The sequence below is a fragment of the Poromitra crassiceps genome (assembly GCF_964638095.1).
Source record: "Poromitra crassiceps genome assembly, chromosome: 22".
NCBI classification, from domain to species: domain Eukaryota; kingdom Metazoa; phylum Chordata; class Actinopteri; order Beryciformes; family Melamphaidae; genus Poromitra; species Poromitra crassiceps.
In genome coordinates this window covers 21310344-21330188 of record NC_139647.1, presented here as the reverse complement: position 1 = coordinate 21330188, position 19845 = coordinate 21310344, and the positions used below count along the sequence as shown (strand labels likewise).

The following is a 19845-nucleotide window of genomic DNA, read 5'->3' as shown; positions in this document are numbered from 1 at the left end:
CTTCGGTATTTGTTTGCCAGTAATATAGGACTTCTATGCGAGCAAATTTAAAGCAACACAGAATACGCCGATTTTGACTGTGATGGTCTCATTTTTCGACACCCATTTTTCTATCCTATCAAGATCAATTTGAGAAGTGATATATTCAAGTTGAAGTTAATATTCTGCATGTACAGGATGTGCTTTAAGTTATTGGCTGACAGACTGATGACACTTTTACAGACTTTAGATATAGTGAATAATGAACTCAAAGTAATGAGTTTTTCTTTTCTTCCAAAAGTAGATTTATTGCTTGTTGGAAAATATATAACCCATATATTCTTCAGCCTTTATGTATCACATACCTGGTAGAACTCCCTCAGCCATGTTTTCTGGAGATTTTCAGGCTGCAAAGAGAAAAGAGACAATCTGTTAGTATAATGTCAATAAATAACAGTATTATACTCCCCATACTGTAGATCTAATCCGGCTCAGAGTGGGCGTTAACCTGTTTCCAGTGCTATCTAAGCTGCCAATCAGAGGAAAGTATGTCAAACTGATTTTTGAGCACTGTGAATTTGCTAAACTTGCCACGTTGTATCCTTGTATGTGATTGTGACAAAATCCCACCCATCGAAAGCAGTGCTCAAAGTAGATTAACCAATAAGAAACATTGACCCAACTGTTACCCAACTGACCCAGGTCTGGTCATGTTTACCTTAACTCATTTTCTCAGACAAATCTTTCAAGGTCGTACCTGTAACCTGTGACCTGTGACCTGAGCAAACAATAACATCATCACACTTAGGAGGATGAGCTGTAAGGAAAATAAATACATTTAAACGCTTTGCCTTCCTCCAAAAAGCTTTCTCCTCAGCATCAACAAGCCTCTTTCTGTTCTCTCCCTCAACCTCTCTTACCTCCCTGTCTCTGTCTCTGTCTCTCTCTGTCTCTGTCTCTCCCTGTCTCTGTCATTCTGTCTCTGTCTGTCTCTGTCATTCTGTCTCTCTCTGTCTCCCACTTTAAAAAGCTATTCCCAGACCTGGACTTCATTTCGTTGGTGCAGTGGAAACAGAGACAGAGGTCTGAGCCGTCTACCATTTAAGGAGAGATCTCCCCATGTCGATAACTAAGTCCGATGATGTGTGTGTGTGTGTGCGTGCGTGTGTGTGTGTGTGTGTGTGTGTGTGTGTGTGTGTGTGTGCGTGCGTGCGTGCGTGCGTGCGTGTGTGTGTGTGTGTGTGCGTGCGTGCGTGTGTGTGCATGTACATTGAGGAGTTTGTCGTAGCAAGACTAGCCCATACTGAGACAGAGTGCTGGAGATATGTGCAACCTGTGCTGGTGTCTGTCTGTAACAAAGCCTGCTACGATACTGAAGTAGGTGCAGTGTCCTTCGATGGCGAGTACATCAGCCCCACAAAGCCCACAAAATACATCATCATCGCCATGACAACCCTGCTTCAAAAAATAAATATACCTATATGAGGTGATGACAGATATGACACTTCACCACTGATGTCATGTGATGCACATTAATTAATCTTGGAACCCACTCCTCAAACAACCACAGCAGCATTAAATTATACATTTAGTCTAATATTGTGTGGAAGATTAAATTGTTTGATAAAACGCCTGACTTGAGGCAAAGCATGAAGAAAAATATGCCTAAATAAATAGTAGAGGTGGCAAATGGCAAGATAGGATATATTATCACCAACATCTGTTTGATCTAATGGAATCAAGTTTCCAGCAGACAGACACTGTCATAAATGTTGCACGCACAGGACAATTTATATCATAAATATCGCGATACTTTGCATTTGTGCGATCCAATATTATTGCAAGGCAAAATATCGCGATAATACTATGCCTTATTGATTTTCCCCCGCACCCCTACTAAATACATATTTAGATGTTAGTGTCCATGCATGTCACTGTTTTCCAAGTCAAACCTGTGGCAATGTCACATTACAGTCAAAAGATTGATTGGTTGAAGTTAGAAGTTTGTGTTGTTGTTGTTGGCAGAATAGCCCTGATTGTAGCCAGCAATGTGAAAATCAATGGGGATATAATGCACTTTGACATTGATTGGGCGACATACAGCAATCAGCAAACACACACTACAGATGACTCCTGTCAGAATGTCAATACATAAAGCCAGAGTTAAGCTATACATACTGTAGTACACCTGCAATTTACACATGATCTATGTTGACGTTTCCAGGAGAACCTAAAGATCTCAAGAGCTCAAATGTGTGTTTACTGTACGTCTGTGTGTGTGTGTGTGTGTGTGTGTGTGTGTGTGTGTGTGTGTGTGTGTGATGGTGTGTGTGTGTGAGAGAGAGAGAGTGAGAGAGCGACTGTGTGAGAGTGAGCGCGCATGTGTGTGTGTGTGTGTGTGTGTGTGTGTGTGTGTGTGTGTGTGTGTGTGTGTGTGTGTGTGCGTGTGCATGTGCATGCACACACACACCATGGTCCCAGCCAGCCCAGAACAGACAGAGCAGACATCTATATAAGGACATGAGCACTGGACCTTGTCATTAGTCACATGGACAGAGCAGAGAAAAGAGGGCGAGAGACAGGGAAGACAAAGAGAGAGAGAGAGAGAGAGAGAGAGAGAGAGGGGGAGAGAGATTCAAACCAGAGAATTGCCACCTGACCATCTGTTTATGCTGTGAAGGCTTAACATAGCAACAACTTGTGTGTGTGTGTGTGTGTGTGTGTGTGTGTGTGTGTGTGTGTGCGCGTGTGCACGTGTGCATGTGTGTCAAGTTTACACAAGGTCACCCACATCATCATCATCATCATCATCTTCTTCATCCTCCCTAATAGACCTAATAGGAAATAGGAAAAGGCAGGGTAAACACAGGTGCAAGCAAAACACTAATGAGGGTTTCCACCTTAGACTCATCGAAGTTGGAAACCATCATTAGTGTTTTGCTTTGCACCTGTGTTTAAGCTTCCATTTTCGACACAAAATGGCCCCCGTGAAAAGGGTCTATCCTCTGAACCTGTGAGACCGACAGCTTTGGTACCGTCCGGTGCCATGACCACCCAGGTATTTATAGACTTTTTATTTCCACTGGCATCTCCACAGGGTTCCAGTGTATCAGAACCTTTCCACTGGCATCTCCACAGGGTTCCAGTGTATCAGAACCACGTACGCACGCAGCACAGGCAGGCAGGCAGCTGGACTCTGCGGGGATCATAATGAATCTGAACCGATGGCGGGGGTGCGTTCGTTCACAAAACAACATGGCAGACAGGCTTGACGGAGGGGGCGAGCAAAGTAACGAGGCAATAAAACCACACGGTTGACACTTTTACAAACAAGTCCTCAAGTCATCCTCCGGGGGAATCCTCGGCCTAGATCGGAGAGAGACATTTGGGGGATGGGGGGGGGGGGGGGGGGGGGGGGGGGTGAGGGGGGGTGGGTTCGCATTCGAATCTCACTAAAATGATCGGGAACGTTCTCGAGTGCGCTAATTAGGCTGAGGCGACCCGACACTGGAGACGGGCTCAGTGCTCCTGTGGGGAAAACACATGCTGACCTTGCCAGGGTGGCCCAGAAGAGGAGCGCCCCCCGGAGGCCCGGAGGGCCCTGGAGGGAAAGTGGGCTAATAGGAGGAAGGAAGGACCGGGGGGCTTCTCCTCGGCGAGCTATATCTGTAGCTCCTCCCCCGACACCTCGCCACCTCCCACAGCTTATCAAAAGTTAATTTGCAGTTAATTAGAGAGCGGGTGATACTGACAAAGAGGTAAGAATAACCCAGAGCGCTCCCTCCCCATCCTCCCCATCCTCCTCCCCATCCTCCTCCTCCTCCTCCTCCTCCCCATCCTCCTCCTCCTCCTCCGCACGTTCTCTCCTCACTCTCTCTCGTTGTGTCTCTTCCTCTGTGTTTGGCAGTCCGTGGCCTACTTTTCAGATGACAGCGTGGGGAATTCACAGACTCTGCTTGTGTTTTGTGTGTGTGTGTGTGTGTGTGTGTGTGTGTGTGTGTGCGTGCGTGCGTGCGTGCGTGCGTGCGTGCGTGCGTGCGTGCGTGCGTGCGTGTGTGTGTGTGTAAATCTGCTTAAAGCAGCCGTCATCATCAGAGGTGGGCTTTCTGAAGTGGCTGTGCCATACTACTTGACGAGCCTCTAAGCAATTTGCTTCAATTTGAGGACAAAGCAGCAGCAGCATCATGGAAACCAATAAGGATGTGAAATATGGATCCATGTCTCAAACAAAATGTGACAAAAGAGTGAAGTGAGAGTGATTTAGATCACTTCTGCTGCTTTCGAGTTTTGGTTAATCTTGTTGTGACCATCGCGAGATATTTATCGATCGATTGCAAAGGTCCTATCTTCAAATGTAACAACAAATGACTGCAGCTGGGCAAGCTCAGCAGGAATGTGACATTACATCAGGCAGAAACTGAATCACATTTGGAACTGCTTCAGTGTGAATGCCCTAAAACTGATTTTTCAAAAGCAACTGTTAATGGAGAGACTATTAAATTAAATTCTGGTGTCAGGTATGTAGGCGGGACAAAAACAGCAACATGAAAGGGTCCCGGAGAGAGGTTGACCCAGATCAGAGGTCATGACCTTAAATAGCTGCATGGTGCAGGATGGAGACCACCTTGCATTATGTGGGAGGGGTATATATAGCAATGGGATTTCTTGTAAACTGCAGGGGGCACTGTTGCTGAAATGGAACTGTACACCTGTGAGGTCACAGGGATGCAAACTAGTCACCTGTAGGAGAGTCACCTTTTTCATCCCAAAATAGGAGGATTTCTGGGTGTCTGCCCTGGTATCTGTCACCTTTTTCACTATCCCATGACTTTGCATCCCAGCAGAACGCCCAGATATACGAGTGATGTCACAGGTGTTAAATGCCCATTTAGAACAGTTTAGTTTATTGGGGCATTTTCATACTAATAATGAGCCCAAAATGTAAATTAATAATAAATAAATAAATAAAGTCCAGACACTTTTCTTCCCCCTTGTGGCATTCCCCCAGCCCGGCCGGGCCTGGCACTAGAGTGGAGCACGTACTGCAAACCCAGATTTGCGGGAAAATGACATCAAGGCCCGTCCCGTCAAAGCCCCCTGCGACGATCTGCTGGGAATACATCCTCCCCACCGCATACTCAAACTCCAGGTCATCTCACCACAGGACTTCCCCCCCCCCCCCACCGCTAGGGCTGGGTATCGTTCAAAATTTTTCGATATCGATACCGTTTCGATACTTGGATTTCGATACCGGTTCCTGAACGATACTTTTTTCGATACCAATTTTTAGAAAAATCCATTTTAACAAAAATAAAACTGCATTACACATTGAAATTATTTTACAAATCTTTAGTTTCCCCCCCATCTTAAGTTTTACAGCAGAAAAAAATAAAACCTACTGTATTTAACATAACTTTAAGTTCTCTAAACGTATTGCCGTCCCTACAAAAAATATTGGAGTACTACAAAGGAAAGAAATGTAGCTAAAACAAATAAATCAGTGGAATAGTTTTCAGTGCAAAACAGAGAGTTGCAAATCAGGGTTTAATGCTCACTGATGCAACAGAACTCTATTCTTGTCCAAACTGATGAGATGGATCCACTTCATGCATGGAAGACTAGTTGAGCATTGACTAGCCTATCAATATAGCCTTATATGCCACAAAGTGAATCGCATTTATATTCAACAAACTATCATGACATCAGCGTTTGTTAACGAGTTGCTAAAAATACATGGGCGATAACTGCCCGCTTGCACATAACGTTAACGCTAATTAATTAAACATTAACGCTAGCGTTGCAGATCAGTGTGCTCACTGCTGCAACAGAACGTCATTCTTGTCAAATCTGACGAGACAGCTCAACTTCACTGACTAGCCAATCAATATAAATGAATCGCATTTACATTCAACAAACTATCATGACATCAGCGTTTGTTAACGAGTTGCTAAAAATACACAATGCCCGCTTGCGCATAAGTTAACGTTACGGCGGCAATTAATTAAACGATCATCTAATGCTACAACTCACAGCTAGATGCATGGATTTGTCAGACTGAGGGATCTGATAACCGCTAACTTGCGGTAAGCTGAGCTGACCCACCTCTCAATTATTTATCTTGTCTGTGGAAACCAGTCCGTGTTGTTTCTGTTTCTTTTCCTGCTTTTCATCATCTTCGCCATATGGTACTCCAGGATAGGAGTAGCTTGAGTGGCTAACTTCTTGTATACTATCCGCACCGCACGCCTGGCTCACAGTCACAACAAACACACCGGCTAAAGTGGGCGTAACGTTTCCTGCATGCCTCTACATGACAGCCAATCACCAGCCGTATTAGAGCGCGGCGTGCAAGCATGTCGCATGCTTATAGGCTCAATGACGCTGTTTTGTTTTGGTATCGAAAATTGGTATCGATTGACAAGGGAGGCTTCGATACCCCTTAGTATCGATGTTTCCATTTCGGTGCCAAGTAAGTATCGAAACTCGATACCCAGCCCTACCCACCGCATACTCAAACATGGCCGTCACAGGACGTTCCTCCCCCCCACCGCATACTCAAACATGGCCGCCACAGGACTTCCCTCCCCCGACTGCATACTTAAACTCCAGGTCATCCCCTCGCTGTTTCCACTCCATTTCCACCTCTGATGTGTTTGTTTCTCTTCAGTCTCTCTCCCCACCGCCCTGTTGTCTTTTGCTTCATCCTCCTTAACAAATGTGTTATTCTTTTGTTTCCGACACTCGTGCCCCCGCCCACTCAGGCCCCGCCCACTCAGGCCCCGCCCACTCCCCGCATTCTCTCTGTACTGCAGGGATGAGATCAAGGGTGCCAAAAAAGCAGGAAAAACACTATAACTGAAGGTGGGGGAAAAAAGGGGAGATTTAAGGATTTGTTTAGGCCTGCATGTCAGCCTGAGGTGAGAGAAACGCAATAAAAAAACACATCACTGGCGGTTATTTTTGAACTTTCCGCTATAAAAACGAGCCGGGTCATAATCTTTGCGGCGTCGAATCCCTTCAGATGATTACCCTCCCCACCAACCTGACCAGCACCACTCTCCTCCACCACCACCACCACCGCTCTCCTCCACCCCTCGACTGCACATCCAGCCGGCCTCTGGAGCGTGCGAGCTCCGTAATTGAAGAGGAGAGAGAGAGTGAGAGATGAGCGAGGAGCCTTAAAATTAGCAACGGTTGCTTGGTTACAAGTTACAACCTGCCGCTATTACCAGACAGACTGACACACACAGGTCCATCACAGAGGAAAGGGCTCCATTTAAAGCGACTTAGAAACCCAAGGTATGTGGTTCACACACACACACACACACACACACACACACACACACACACTGACACACACACACACGACCTCACTTTAAAGTGACCTCACTTAGCATATCAGAGAGGAGGGGGGCTGTGACTGAGAATAGAACAGCCTTCAGCCAGTGTGTTCAAGGTTCTTGTCAAACATCTCAACAACATGGCCTTGGGTGGATCGTTTCATCCGACACTGGTTTGAAAGTGGAATTCTCAAGGCCATTGGAGATACCGAATCTTTTGGGATGGAAGCTGCTGATATTTTGAAGCATAAGCAGCATAAATGCTTAGCTATGTGTAAAACGTCTTACGACTTGTTCAGAATGTGCTTCACAGGGGAACCAAACTTAAATCCTCTCTGCCAGTTTACATACTAGTCAAAGAACGATGTCCAACTTTGAGTAAGACAAGCTGTGAACTGGGCCTGACGGAAAAGAGCCACCTCATTTGCCATTCAAAATGACAGAATAAAGCGGTGATAGATTTTCAGGCTGGGAATGCTTCTCCAAACAACCGCCGCTTAGAAAAAGGTCCCTTCAAAGAGATTCCCTTCTCTTCTCCTATTGTTCCAGCTTCCAGGCCCAATTCTAGTTATTCTGAAGGAATATGCAGGAATTATAGAACTATATATATATATATATAACTGTCTGGTGTGTTTGCACTATAACGGGCCTTTTTTCGTCGTGTCAGACGGCCTCATTTTCTCACACCCCAGTGACTGAGAGATGATATCGCTCGCACATCGACAGCAAGTGTGTGTGTGTGTGTGTGTGTGTGTGTGTGTGTGTGTGTGTGTGTTGACAGACCATTTTTAAATTAGGTTATTGGCTTTCAGGGGAGCGGGCAGCAGACTAAAAATATCCCGTCTAGATGAAGGGGCTTTGATTGAGGAGGGGGTTTGAGGACGGACAGCAGCTGGACTCTCAGCAGGGGGAGGAGTCAGCAGCAGGGGGGGTCAGCAGCAGGGGGAGGAGTCAGCAGCACGGACAGCAGCTGGACTCTCAGCAGGGGAGGGGTCAGCAGCAGGGGGGGTCAGCAGCAGGGGGAGGAGTCAGCAGCACGGACAGCAGCTGGACTCTCAGCAGGGGGAGTCAGCAGCATTAGCCGGTGGCCAGCAGGGGGAGTCAGCAGCATTGGCCGGTGGCCAGCAGGGGGAGTCAGCAACATTGACTGGCCAGCAGGGGGAGTCAGCAGCATTGGCCGGCCAGCAGGGGAGTCAGCAGCATTGGCCGGTGGCCAGCAGGGGGAGTCAGCAGCATTGGCCGGTGGCCAGCAGGGGGAGTCAGCAGCATTGGCCGGTGGCCAGCAGGGGGAGGCAGCAGCATTGACCGGTGGCCAGCAGGGGGAGTCAGCAGCATTGACCGGTGGCCAGCAGGGGGAGTCAGCAGCATTGACCGGTGGCCAGCAGGGGGAGTCAGCAGCATTGGCCGGCCAGCAGGGGGAGTCAGCAGCATTGACCAGTGGCCAGCAGGGGGAGTCAGCAGCATTGGCCGGCCAGCAGGGGGAGTCAGCAACATTGGCCGGCCTGGCGTCCTTCAACAGGTCACCGACACGTTGTCTTCCCTAACGAGTCTATATCTGCTGAGTGGAGAGCGGGCCGCTCATCATCAGAGTGGCTCGTTATAGAATTAATTAGGGCAGACCCACTCTGAGTGAGGACTGAATTAGGCCTAGGCTGGCTCCTAAGGGGCCGCTTATTATAATATCAGTTTTCAAATATATGCCTGTATTGGCCTGTAGTACCACGGTTTTCATGATAATGACAATTTGAAACGGTATGGTTATCGTAAGGAATTGTATCACGGTTATCATTCAAACCGGTTATGGTTACATCCCTAGTGGCACAACAGATCTGCTGTCTGCAGCTTCAATGCAAAAAGAATCATTATGAAGCACAGCAGGGGGCATGAGAGAGGATGAGTGTGGTGGAGGATAGCGAAGCTCTGAGAGAGGAAGGGTGATGGCGGATATACCGCCGTTTAAACCTATGACAACAGTTACAGGCACTGGTGTCGCCTCACTGTTCACGAGAACTGTGTCTGCTCAGCACAAACACAATCACAGTTACAGGGGAACAGCCAGTAGTGAGACAGTCCGTGAAACAAAGGAAACCAGGCTAAACTAGGTGTGAATTCAGTTTGTGAATCAACACTGTGATCAGCTGTTCTTTGAGCAGATAGTGTCACCAGATCAGAAGACAGGAAATTACAGCACTCACAACAACCACAGCTGTGTGTGGTTCAAAACACCTTTTCCCCCACTGCCAAGTCTACAGTACAGCGCTCTCACTCACACACACACACACACACACACAAACACAAACACAAACACACGCACACACACACACACACACACACACACACACACACATACACACAAACACAAACACACACACACGCACACACACACACACACACACACACACACACACACACATACACAAACACACACACACACACACACAAACAAACACAAACACAAACACACACCCACACAAACACAAACACACACACACAAACACAAACACACACACACCCACACCCTCACACACATGCATGCCACACACACACATACACAAACGGCACGCACCCACACACCACACAAACACAAACCATTTAACAGGTCCCAAACCAGATCAATAGCCGTTACTATATCTCTCTCTCTCTCTCTCTCTCTCTCTCTCTCTCTCTCTCTCTCTCTCTCTCTCTCTCTCTCTCTCTCTCTCTCTCTCTCTCTCTCTCTCTCTCTCTCTCTCTCTCTCTCTCTCTCTCTCTCTCTCTCTCTCTCTCTCTCTCTCTCTAAAAACATACACACACTCTCAACTAAGTATTATTTGAACAATTACTCACATGTGAAAGTGATCATCATAAGTAATTCAATGGAGAGGCCTGCTAGCTAGCTGCTACTACAAGGGGTGTCAAAGATTTGATCATGAATCATTTTCACCATTTCTGTAGAAATTGTCAATAAACATATACAACTGAAAACTAAGGAAGAGCCTAACTTAGGGACATTTATGAAATTCTCATGAATTGCAAAATGATAAAACACTCAAGTTTCCATGTTAGTTTTGCAATAGGGACATCAGAGGAAACAGAGAAAGCGAGCCCCAGTGACTGACAGAGAGATAGGCTACTACAGTACATCTATCTACAGAGCGGGAACTCTCCCTCTCTCACCACATATTACTCAACACAGGCGAGACGCCAAGTTCCTCGCAACAATGATGCAAGAACCTGCTGTCCTCCTCGGCTAACCTAGAACCTTCAACCGCTACAGCAGTGAGGTGGCACAAACGCCCACCTGAGCCACGGCTGGCAGCTCTTTAAATTCACTAAGGCCTTCATTTGAATTGAGTGGTTGTGAAGCGCAGGATGTGTGGGGAAACCACAGCGCTGTGTGTGTGTGTGTGTGTGTGTGTGTGTGTGTGTGTGTGTGTGTGTGTGTGTGTGTGTGTGTGTGTGTGTGTGTGTGTGTGTGTGTGTGTGTGTGTGTGCTCTGCTGCAGGACAACACGCAGTGTGAAATATTTAGTGAGACGTCATCATAAACAGGAACACACTGACCACATTTTCCAGTGGAAGTCCTCGTAAAAGAGCGGTGTCATTAACTCATTGAGTGCCAATGACGACAATCGTCGTCAATTCAAATAGTAACGTAGAGTGCCAATGACGACGATTGTCGTCAATTGCGTTTTTTAACGGTGGGACGTGGATCAAAGCCTGATGCATCTCCTGTGAAAGTATGGTGGATGTTGAATGTGTAAAAGCTATTTTACGGACCCATTAGGTGGCAACAGTGCTCTCCAGATTAGAGAAAGGCGAGGAAAAAACAGAGAAGAAGTCATGGGGAAACGGAAATCGCATCGGTATGCATCGATATGCATGAAGCATAACGTTAGCTGTGCCTGTGAACAGCAGCCAATCTGCACTGAAACTCTGGCACTGGGAGCATCCATTTTCCAAAAGTGGCTGGCACTCAATGAGTTAAGAGTGTGAGAGAGTGTAGCCTATATTCTAAGGCAGTGATACTCAACCTGCGGCCGGGGGGCCAGATGCAGCCCGCGATAGGGTGCCATTTGGCCCCCCCTGGCCATTTTCTAATTCACAATGAAAACTATAAAGTTGACGACTGAGCCTCCAGCTAAATTCTCAAATATCGCCACCTGCTCACCACCCAGGTACTTATACTGTATGTACCAACTTAACTTAACCTATCCTGTAGTAGAGGTGTCAGAAATAATCGATTATAAGATGCATCGCGATGCGGACCTGCATGATTCTGCATCGATTCACAAATGTCAAAAATCGATTATTAAAAAAAAAAAATGTAATCAAATAAAATATAATGGAAGTACATGCAGTTGTTTATTTTAATTATGGATCATAATACAATGCAATTCTAAATGCACTTTTATTTTAAAAGTAGCCACACAGTGAGAAAAAATAAAGTGAGAAAAAAAATCATGTATTCGGGAAAAAAAGTGATGCATCATATTTAAGATGCATCGAGATGCATCGATAATCGTTATCGAATCGTAGCCCTCTGAATCGTAATCGAATCGAATCGTGAGGCCAGTGAAGATTCACAGCCCTATCCTGTATCCTGTCTGACAAAATTGTCAGACTAAACTCCGGGTGACACCCCAAATACCTACAATCTGCTACAGAAAAATTTATATTATTAATGTTTGTTTATCAGATTCATTTATTAAGGACTGCACAACAAGTCGGCAGAATTTGCTTTCGGTACAGCAATTGTTAGCACATAAATATAGTGTCAGCATGAGACATTACAGTACATAGACAGACATATAACAACATAAATACAGAACATTCAACATATACATTGCTGGGGGTTTCAGGGGTGAGTGGAGTTTAGAAACCTGATGGCAGTGGGGAAAAAACTGTTTTTGAAACGTGTTGTTTTATTAACTGGTCCCTGGCCTTATTAACTGGTCCCTGGCCTCCTGTCATTTTGCAAAAGTGGCCTCAGTGCAAAGCAAGTTGATTATCCCTGTAAGGCTTAGACCAGTGGTTCCTGTACCCCCTCAAACATTCAACCTCCTGCTGTGTACCCCTCTACCTCCAGAGGGCACTACAGATTTTTGGGCAACGTGTATGTGTGTGCGCGTGGGGCGTATACATTTTTGTGTGTGTGTGTGTGTGTGTGTGTGTGTGTGTGTGTGTGTGTGTGTGTGTGTGTGTGTGTGTAGGCACCAAGGACTTCACAGGAACCAAGGCATGTCTCCACAAGACGCCCAAAAGCGATCAGCTCTCACTCTGACTGGGGTGTTGTTGTCTCGCCCTTCAGGCTTGTCAAGAAGAAGACATTCAACATCAGCAGACCCTAGAATTCACGTTTTCTGTGGCTGAAATGCCGAACACACCCTGTACATACTGTATTCCTATAGAGCTCAACAGGTGACATCGTGACGTCACCTTTGGCTCCGGAAGAGTCATTCTCCATCACATTTAGAAAGATCCTTATCTAAAGAACCTGGAACCAAGCCAACCGGCCAGCTGGAAAATCATGAGCATAAAACATTTGATTCAGAGTTGGAAAAAAAAAAACATTGAAAAACAAAACAAACGTGCTGGGTACAAGAGTGTGTACTGTACATATTATATTGTACACAGTACGAGTGAAGGAACGACTACCAATCCCATAATACATTGCGGCATATTCGGCCAATCAGATTAGTGGATGATTGAGTGACAGCCCTTTACTCCGAAAGCTGTAGCCTACGTTCATAGTAGCCTATAGCCAGAGATATTTCACTAATGCAGTGATATGAGTGCAGGGCCCAGCGTGTTCCACCAATCACAGACGACCATGCAGTGAGTTCCACCAATCAAAGATGATATAGAAAATCTAAATCACATTAGCCTCTTTATTCATAGAATCTATAGTTTAATGTACACACACATACAGGCTCATTTCAGTAAGTTACACATAGTTATTAATACTAATAGGATATTGTAGTACGGTACGGTATATTGTAGAGTCATTATACTAACACACACACACATACACTCCATTCATTTTAAGGGCAGCCTCTGACCCAGATTCCCTCAGTTCCACTCTGTACAGGGTCATTGGTAGCAGATAGCCTGGGTCAGATCAGACGTAAGCTGCCTTCCTGATTACCTATATGTACGTCAAACCATTTATAATCTCATGTAAAAACCTGATTATGCCTTGTGCACTGTATACATATCTGTGATTTTCAATCCATCATGTGTGGAAGCCTTGTATATCATCATCTGTGGTTGTACAAACGGGCTCCTCTGTGCAAAGATAAAATACATTTATTCAAGACGACGTCCTCACTCCAGGCTCCTGCTTTGACCTCAGTGGCTGGCTGTTAATTTCCATTCTGCATCAAAAGATGTTGATGTCACACTTTAGAATTGTGGGTAGTGTAGTGAAGGGGTTCTCAAATGGGCGTCCGGAGACCCCCAGGGGTCCATGGCACTTTGCAGGGGAAAAGTGTTCGGGGGGGGGGGGGGGGGGGGGACAAAAACAACTTTTTGTGTGTGCAAAAGCTTCATAGTTCAACGAAAATATGTTATGGTTTAAATCTAAAATGGTTCATGGATTACATTCTAATCTGACAAACCTATCAATTTAAATGTCAAGCACATTACTGTGGAATCACAAATCAGAATGAGTGGGTCCCCGGTATATTTTCTATCTTATAAGGGGTCCTTGGGTGAAAAACATTTGAGAACCTCTGGTGTAGTGTAATACTTCTCTAACCTACACACGGACACAGCTACAGTAAAACCCAATGTATTGTACACCAGATGCGGTACGGCTCCATGTGGATCTGGTAAAACTGCTGGAACAGATCGACTCTTGCCCATGTTAATTGATGGGCGATACATCTGGTACAGAAAAAATATGAACCTGTTCTATTTTTGTGGGATCCCGCGTGCGTCTGGCAGATTACATGGCTGTGGGTGTGTTTAGGCAGCTGCACGGAGCTGTAACGCAGGTGGTGGACGCAGGCCTTGACTCTAGCCATGTGTGTGTGTGTGGTGGACGCAGGCCCTGACTCTAGCCATGTGTGTGTGTGTGTGTGTGGTGGATGCAGGCCCTGACTCTAGCCATGTGTGTGTGTGTGTGTGGTGGACGCAGGCCCTGACTCTAGCCATGTGTGTGTGTGTGGTGGACGCAGGCCCTGACTCTAGCCATGTGTGTGTGTGTGGTGGATGCAGGCCCTGACTCTAGCCATGTGTGTGTGTGTGTGTGTGTGTGTGTGTGTGGTGGACGCAGGCCCTGACTCTAGCCGTGTGTGTGTGTGTGGTGGACGCAGGCCCTGACTCTAGCCATGTGTGTGTGTGTGTGGTGGACGCAGGCCTTGACTCTAGCCATGTGTGTGTGTGTGTGGTGGACGCAGGCCTTGACTCTAGCCATGTGTGTGTGTGTGGTGGACGCAGGCCCTGACTCTAGCCATGTGTGTGTGTGTGTGGTGGACGCAGGGCTTGACTCTAGCCATGTGTGTGTGTGTGGTGGACGCAGGCCCTGACTCTAGCCATGTGTGTGTGTGTGTGGTGGACGCAGGCCTTGACTCTAGCCATGTGTGTGTGTGTGGTGGACGCAGGCCTTGACTCTAGCCATGTGTGTGTGTGTGTGGTGGACGCAGGCCTTGATTCTAGCCATGTGTGTGTGTGGTGGACGCAGGCCTTGACTCTAGCCATGTGTGTGTGTGTGGTGGACGCAGGCCCTGACTCTAGCCATGTGTGTGTGTGTGTGTGTGTGTGTGTGTGGTGGACGCATGCCTTGACTCTAGTAGGGCTGCACGATATATCGTTTACACATCGACATTGCGATGTGCGCATGCGCGATAGTCACATCGCAGGACGTGCGATGTCAAAAGCAAATTAACTCGTCATGTTGCTTGATAAACTCTCACTTTAGGGGTAGCCTACTGAGTGAAATGCAGGCTCTCTCAAAGGAGAGAGACGCCCCGCTACTGTACTCACTCATTTAATGCTTAGCTTCAACACAACAAACATGCACAGAGAGCAAAATTGAATTGTTTTTGCTTATGTTGCGTTGCTGACAGTAGCCTGTCTGTAAACGATGTGGTTGCGGAGGCGGACTTGTCCACAGCTTGCAGCGCACTCGCATACAGCAGGCTGGCTGCTGTAACTCAACATGTCCGTGGAGTGGAGATATTTACTCTTGAAACACCAAAAAGCAAGACCGCAACTTATGACACGAAGGCTAAAGTGATTACTGAGAAGTTGTCCGTGTATCACCGCAGCTCTCTCTCCCCCTCAGTCTGATGATGCATCAGATGATAGCAGTAACGTTACGGTAGAGGTAATCATACATAGCGACTCATTTACACAAAACATGTCGGTGAAAATAAAAAGACAATAGACATAGCTGGGCAATTAAATGTATATTTATTACTTTTCACGAATGAATTGTTTGTCACCGGTCGGCTGCATGTGAATCCTCGTCTCTGTACTGCCCTGCGTGCGCTCAAAAACCGGAACTCCCCAAATGCGGAGCGTACCACTTGGTAGTTTCTGGAGGGGGGTCAGACCAAGTGTGTGAAGTAACCGTGTGAAGTGGCAGCGGTGTTTCATTGTTGATTTATTGAAACGTTAGAAGAACGAAAGAAGTTGAAAGCAGTGATTTTAATCAATTAAATCTAATGTTTTTCTGCAAATAGCATCATTGGGAGGTAGATTCTGGCACTCAATATTAGGGGTGGGCAATATATCAAATTTATATCCATATTGTATTGTGATTTGAGACTATAGTCTTAGATGTTGGATGGTAATATGGTGATACAGCATACATGTTGTCTTTCCCTGGTTTTAAAGGCTGCATTACACTAAGTGAAGTATAGGCTAGTGACATTTTAAAGTAGAATGTCATAACTCACTTTTTCATGTAAGTCATGGAAATCCATTGGTCAAAATGTGTATGCACCCTGATAGATGACGCTCTGAGGCCTACCAGTAGGTCACAGCCCAGTGGTTGAGAAACATTAAAATACCTAATTTCCCCTCCAAAATCAGATGGACTCCTCTACAAAATCATCCCAATCATTCTAGAAATATTATTTTCTTTCAAATAGAGCTAACCTGGTGAAAATCTGTATTTTTTCATATCGCAATATATATCGCATGGGCGGGGAATATCGCAATGTCAGTTTTTTCCAATATCGTGCAGCCCTAGACTCTAGCCATGTGTGTGTGTGTGTGGTGGACGCAGGCCTTGATTCTAGCCATGTGTGTGTGTGGTGGACGCAGGCCTTGACTCTAGCCATGTGTGTGTGTGTGGTGGACGCAGGCCCTGACTCTAGCCATGTGTGTGTGTGTGTGTGTGTGTGTGTGTGTGGTGGACGCATGCCTTGACTCTAGCCATGTGTGTGTGTGTGTGGTGGACGCAGGCCCTGACTCTAGCCATGTGTGTGTGTGTGTCCATATGTTATGCAATGGAATGACAGGGAAGAAGCACAGCGCGGCTGAGGGGGAAGGGAGTGTCTGGTGCTTTAGATTCCAACCCGAGCCCACCACACCGTCATTACACACACCCCAAAAGACCAAGGCACACCCTGTTCCCCTCACTTCCTGTCGCCCGTAATGAGAGCGCTGTGTGGGCTACTTACAGCACCTCTGCTGTTCAATAAGGCTACTTACAGCACCTCTGCTGTTCAATAAGGCTACTTACAGTATGTCTGCTGTTCAATAAGGCTACTCACAGCACATCTGCTGTTCAATAAGGCTACTTACAGCACATCTGCTGTTCAATAAGGCTACTTACAGCATCTCTGCTATTCAATAAGGCTACTTACAGCATCTCTGCTATTCAATAAGGCTACTTACAGCACCTCTGCTGTTCAATAAGGCTACTTACAGCATCTCTGCTATTCAATAAGGCTACTTACAGCATCTCTGCTATTCAATAAGGCTACTTACAGCACCTCTGCTGTTCAATAAGGCTACTTACAGCATTTCTGCTATTCAATAAGGCTACTTACAGCATGTCTGCTATTCAATAAGGCTACTTACAGCATCTCTGCTGTTCAATAAGGCTACTTACAGTATGTCTGCTGTTCAATAAGGCTACTTACAGCATCTCTGCTGTTCAATAAGGCTACTTACAGCACCTCTGCTGTTCAATAAGGCTACTTACAGTATGTCTGCTGTTCAATAAGGCTACTTACAGCATCTCTGCTGTTCAATAAGGCTACTTACAGCATCTCTGCTGTTCAATAAGGCTACTTACAGTATGTCTGCTGTTCAATAAGGCTACTTACAGCATCTCTGCTATTCAATAAGGCTACTTACAGCATCTCTGCTGTTCAATAAGGCTACTTACAGCACCTCTGCTGTTCAATAAGGCTACTTACAGCATCTCTGCTGTTCAATAAGGCTACTTACAGCATCTCTGCTATTCAATAAGGCTACTTACAGCATATCTGCTGTTCAATAAGGCTACTTACAGTATGTCTGCTATTCAATAAGGCTACTTACAGTATTTCTGCTGTTCAATAAGGCTACTTACAGCATCTCTGCTGTTCAATAAGGCTACTTACAGTATGTCTGCTATTCAATAAGGCTACTTACAGCATCTCTGCTGTTCAATAAGGCTACTTACAGCATCTCTGCTGTCCAATAAGTCTACTTACAGCATCTCTGCTGTTCAATAAGGCTACTTACAGCATCTCTGCTATTCAATAAGGCTACTTACAGCATATCTGCTGTTCAATAAGGCTACTTACAGCATCTCTGCTGTTCAATAAGGCTACTTACAGTATGTCTGCTGTTCAATAAGGCTACTTACAGCATATCTGCTGTTCAATAAGGCTACTTACAGTATCTCTGCTATTCAATAAGGCTACTTACAGCATCTCTGCTATTCAATAAGGCTACTTACAGCATCTCTGCTGTCCAATAAGGCTACTTACAGCATCTCTGCTGTCCAATAAGGCTACTTACAGCATCTCTGCTGTTCAATAAGGCTACTTACAGCATATCTGCTGTTCAATAAGGCTACTTACAGCATCTCTGCTGTTCAATAAGGCTACTTACAGCATCTCTGCTGTCCAATAAGGCTACTTACAGCATCTCTGCTGTCCAATAAGGCTACTTACAGCATCTCTGCTGTTCAATAAGGCTACTTACAGCATCTCTGCTGTTCAATAAGGCTACTTACAGCATATCTGCTGTCCAATAAGGCTACTTACAGCATCTCTGCTGTTCAATAAGGCTACTTACAGCATCTCTGCTGTTCAATAAGGCTACTTACAGCATCTCTGCTGTTCAATAAGGCTACTTACAGCATCTCTGCTGTTCAATAAGGCTACTTACAGCATCTCTGCTGTCCAATAAGGCTACTTACAGCATCTCTGCTGTTCAATAAGGCTACTTACAGTATGTCTGCTATTCAATAAGGCTACTTACAGCATCTCTGCTATTCAATAAGGCTACTTACAGCATCTCTGCTGTTCAATAAGGCTACTTACAGCATCTCTGCTGTTCAATAAGGCTACTTACAGCATCTCTGCTGTCCAATAAGGCTACTTACAGCATCTCTGCTGTTACAGCATCTCTGCTGTTCAATAAGGCTACTTACAGCATCTCTGCTGTCCAATAAGGCTACTTACAGCATCTCTGCTGTTCAATAAGGCTACTTACAGCATCTCTGCTGTTCAATAAGGCTACTTACAGCATCTCTGCTGTTCAATAAGGCTACTTACAGCATATCTGCTGTTCAATAAGGCTACTTACAGCATCTCTGCTATTCAATAAGGATACTTACAGCACCTCTGCTGTTCAATAAGGCTACTTACAGCATCTCTGCTGTTCAATAAGGCTACTTACAGCATCTCTGCTGTTCAATAAGGCTACTTACAGCATCTCTGCTGTCCAATAAGGCTACTTACAGCATCTCTGCTGTTCAATAAGGCTACTTACAGTATGTCTGCTGTTCAATAAGGCTACTTACAGCACCTCTGCTGTTCAATAAGGATACTTACAGCATCTCTGCTGTTCAATAAGGCTACTTACAGTATGTCTGCTATTCAATAAGGCTACTTACAGCATCTCTGCTGTTCAATAAGGCTACTTACAGCATCTCTGCTGTTCAATAAGGCTACTTACAGCATCTCTGCTGTTCAATAAGGCTACTCGAGCACAAGTCTGAGAACATGACCCTGATGAGATTGACTAATTGATAATATTATCCTCTCAGCGTGTAACACGACCGCCTGTTCCGTAGAACTGAGAAGAGTCGTTCTGTTCTCAAATGAGACATTCGCTATTTGTGGAAATAAGTGACACAGACTCATGGGAAGATAATTAAAAAGACATTTCAAATTAATGATGATGATACATATATAATATGATACAGTACTTTGGAAAGGACAGTATGTCACTTAAATCCTTGGTAGAGACACAGCGTTCCTAGACGATTTCAATTCCTAATGCCACACTTTTTCCACGCCATTTCTTGACTGATTTGCAGATTTTGCTCAGTATACAGTATGCTGAATGATAGTTGCCATGAAATAAATATG

General features: G+C 45.5%; 1 protein-coding gene across 2 annotated transcripts in view; it reads right to left on the bottom strand.

The window, feature by feature from the left end:
* The window catches only part of inpp5a (inositol polyphosphate-5-phosphatase A), a 219558-nt gene that overhangs the window by 164102 nt on the left and 35611 nt on the right, over window positions 1–19845 (bottom strand). For both annotated transcript variants that reach the window (XM_083657988.1, XM_083657989.1), the window contains exon 2: window positions 345–386. In XM_083657988.1, coding sequence (XP_083514114.1) covers window positions 345–386 — 42 coding nt within the window. The remainder of the gene's footprint in view (window positions 1–344; window positions 387–19845) is intronic.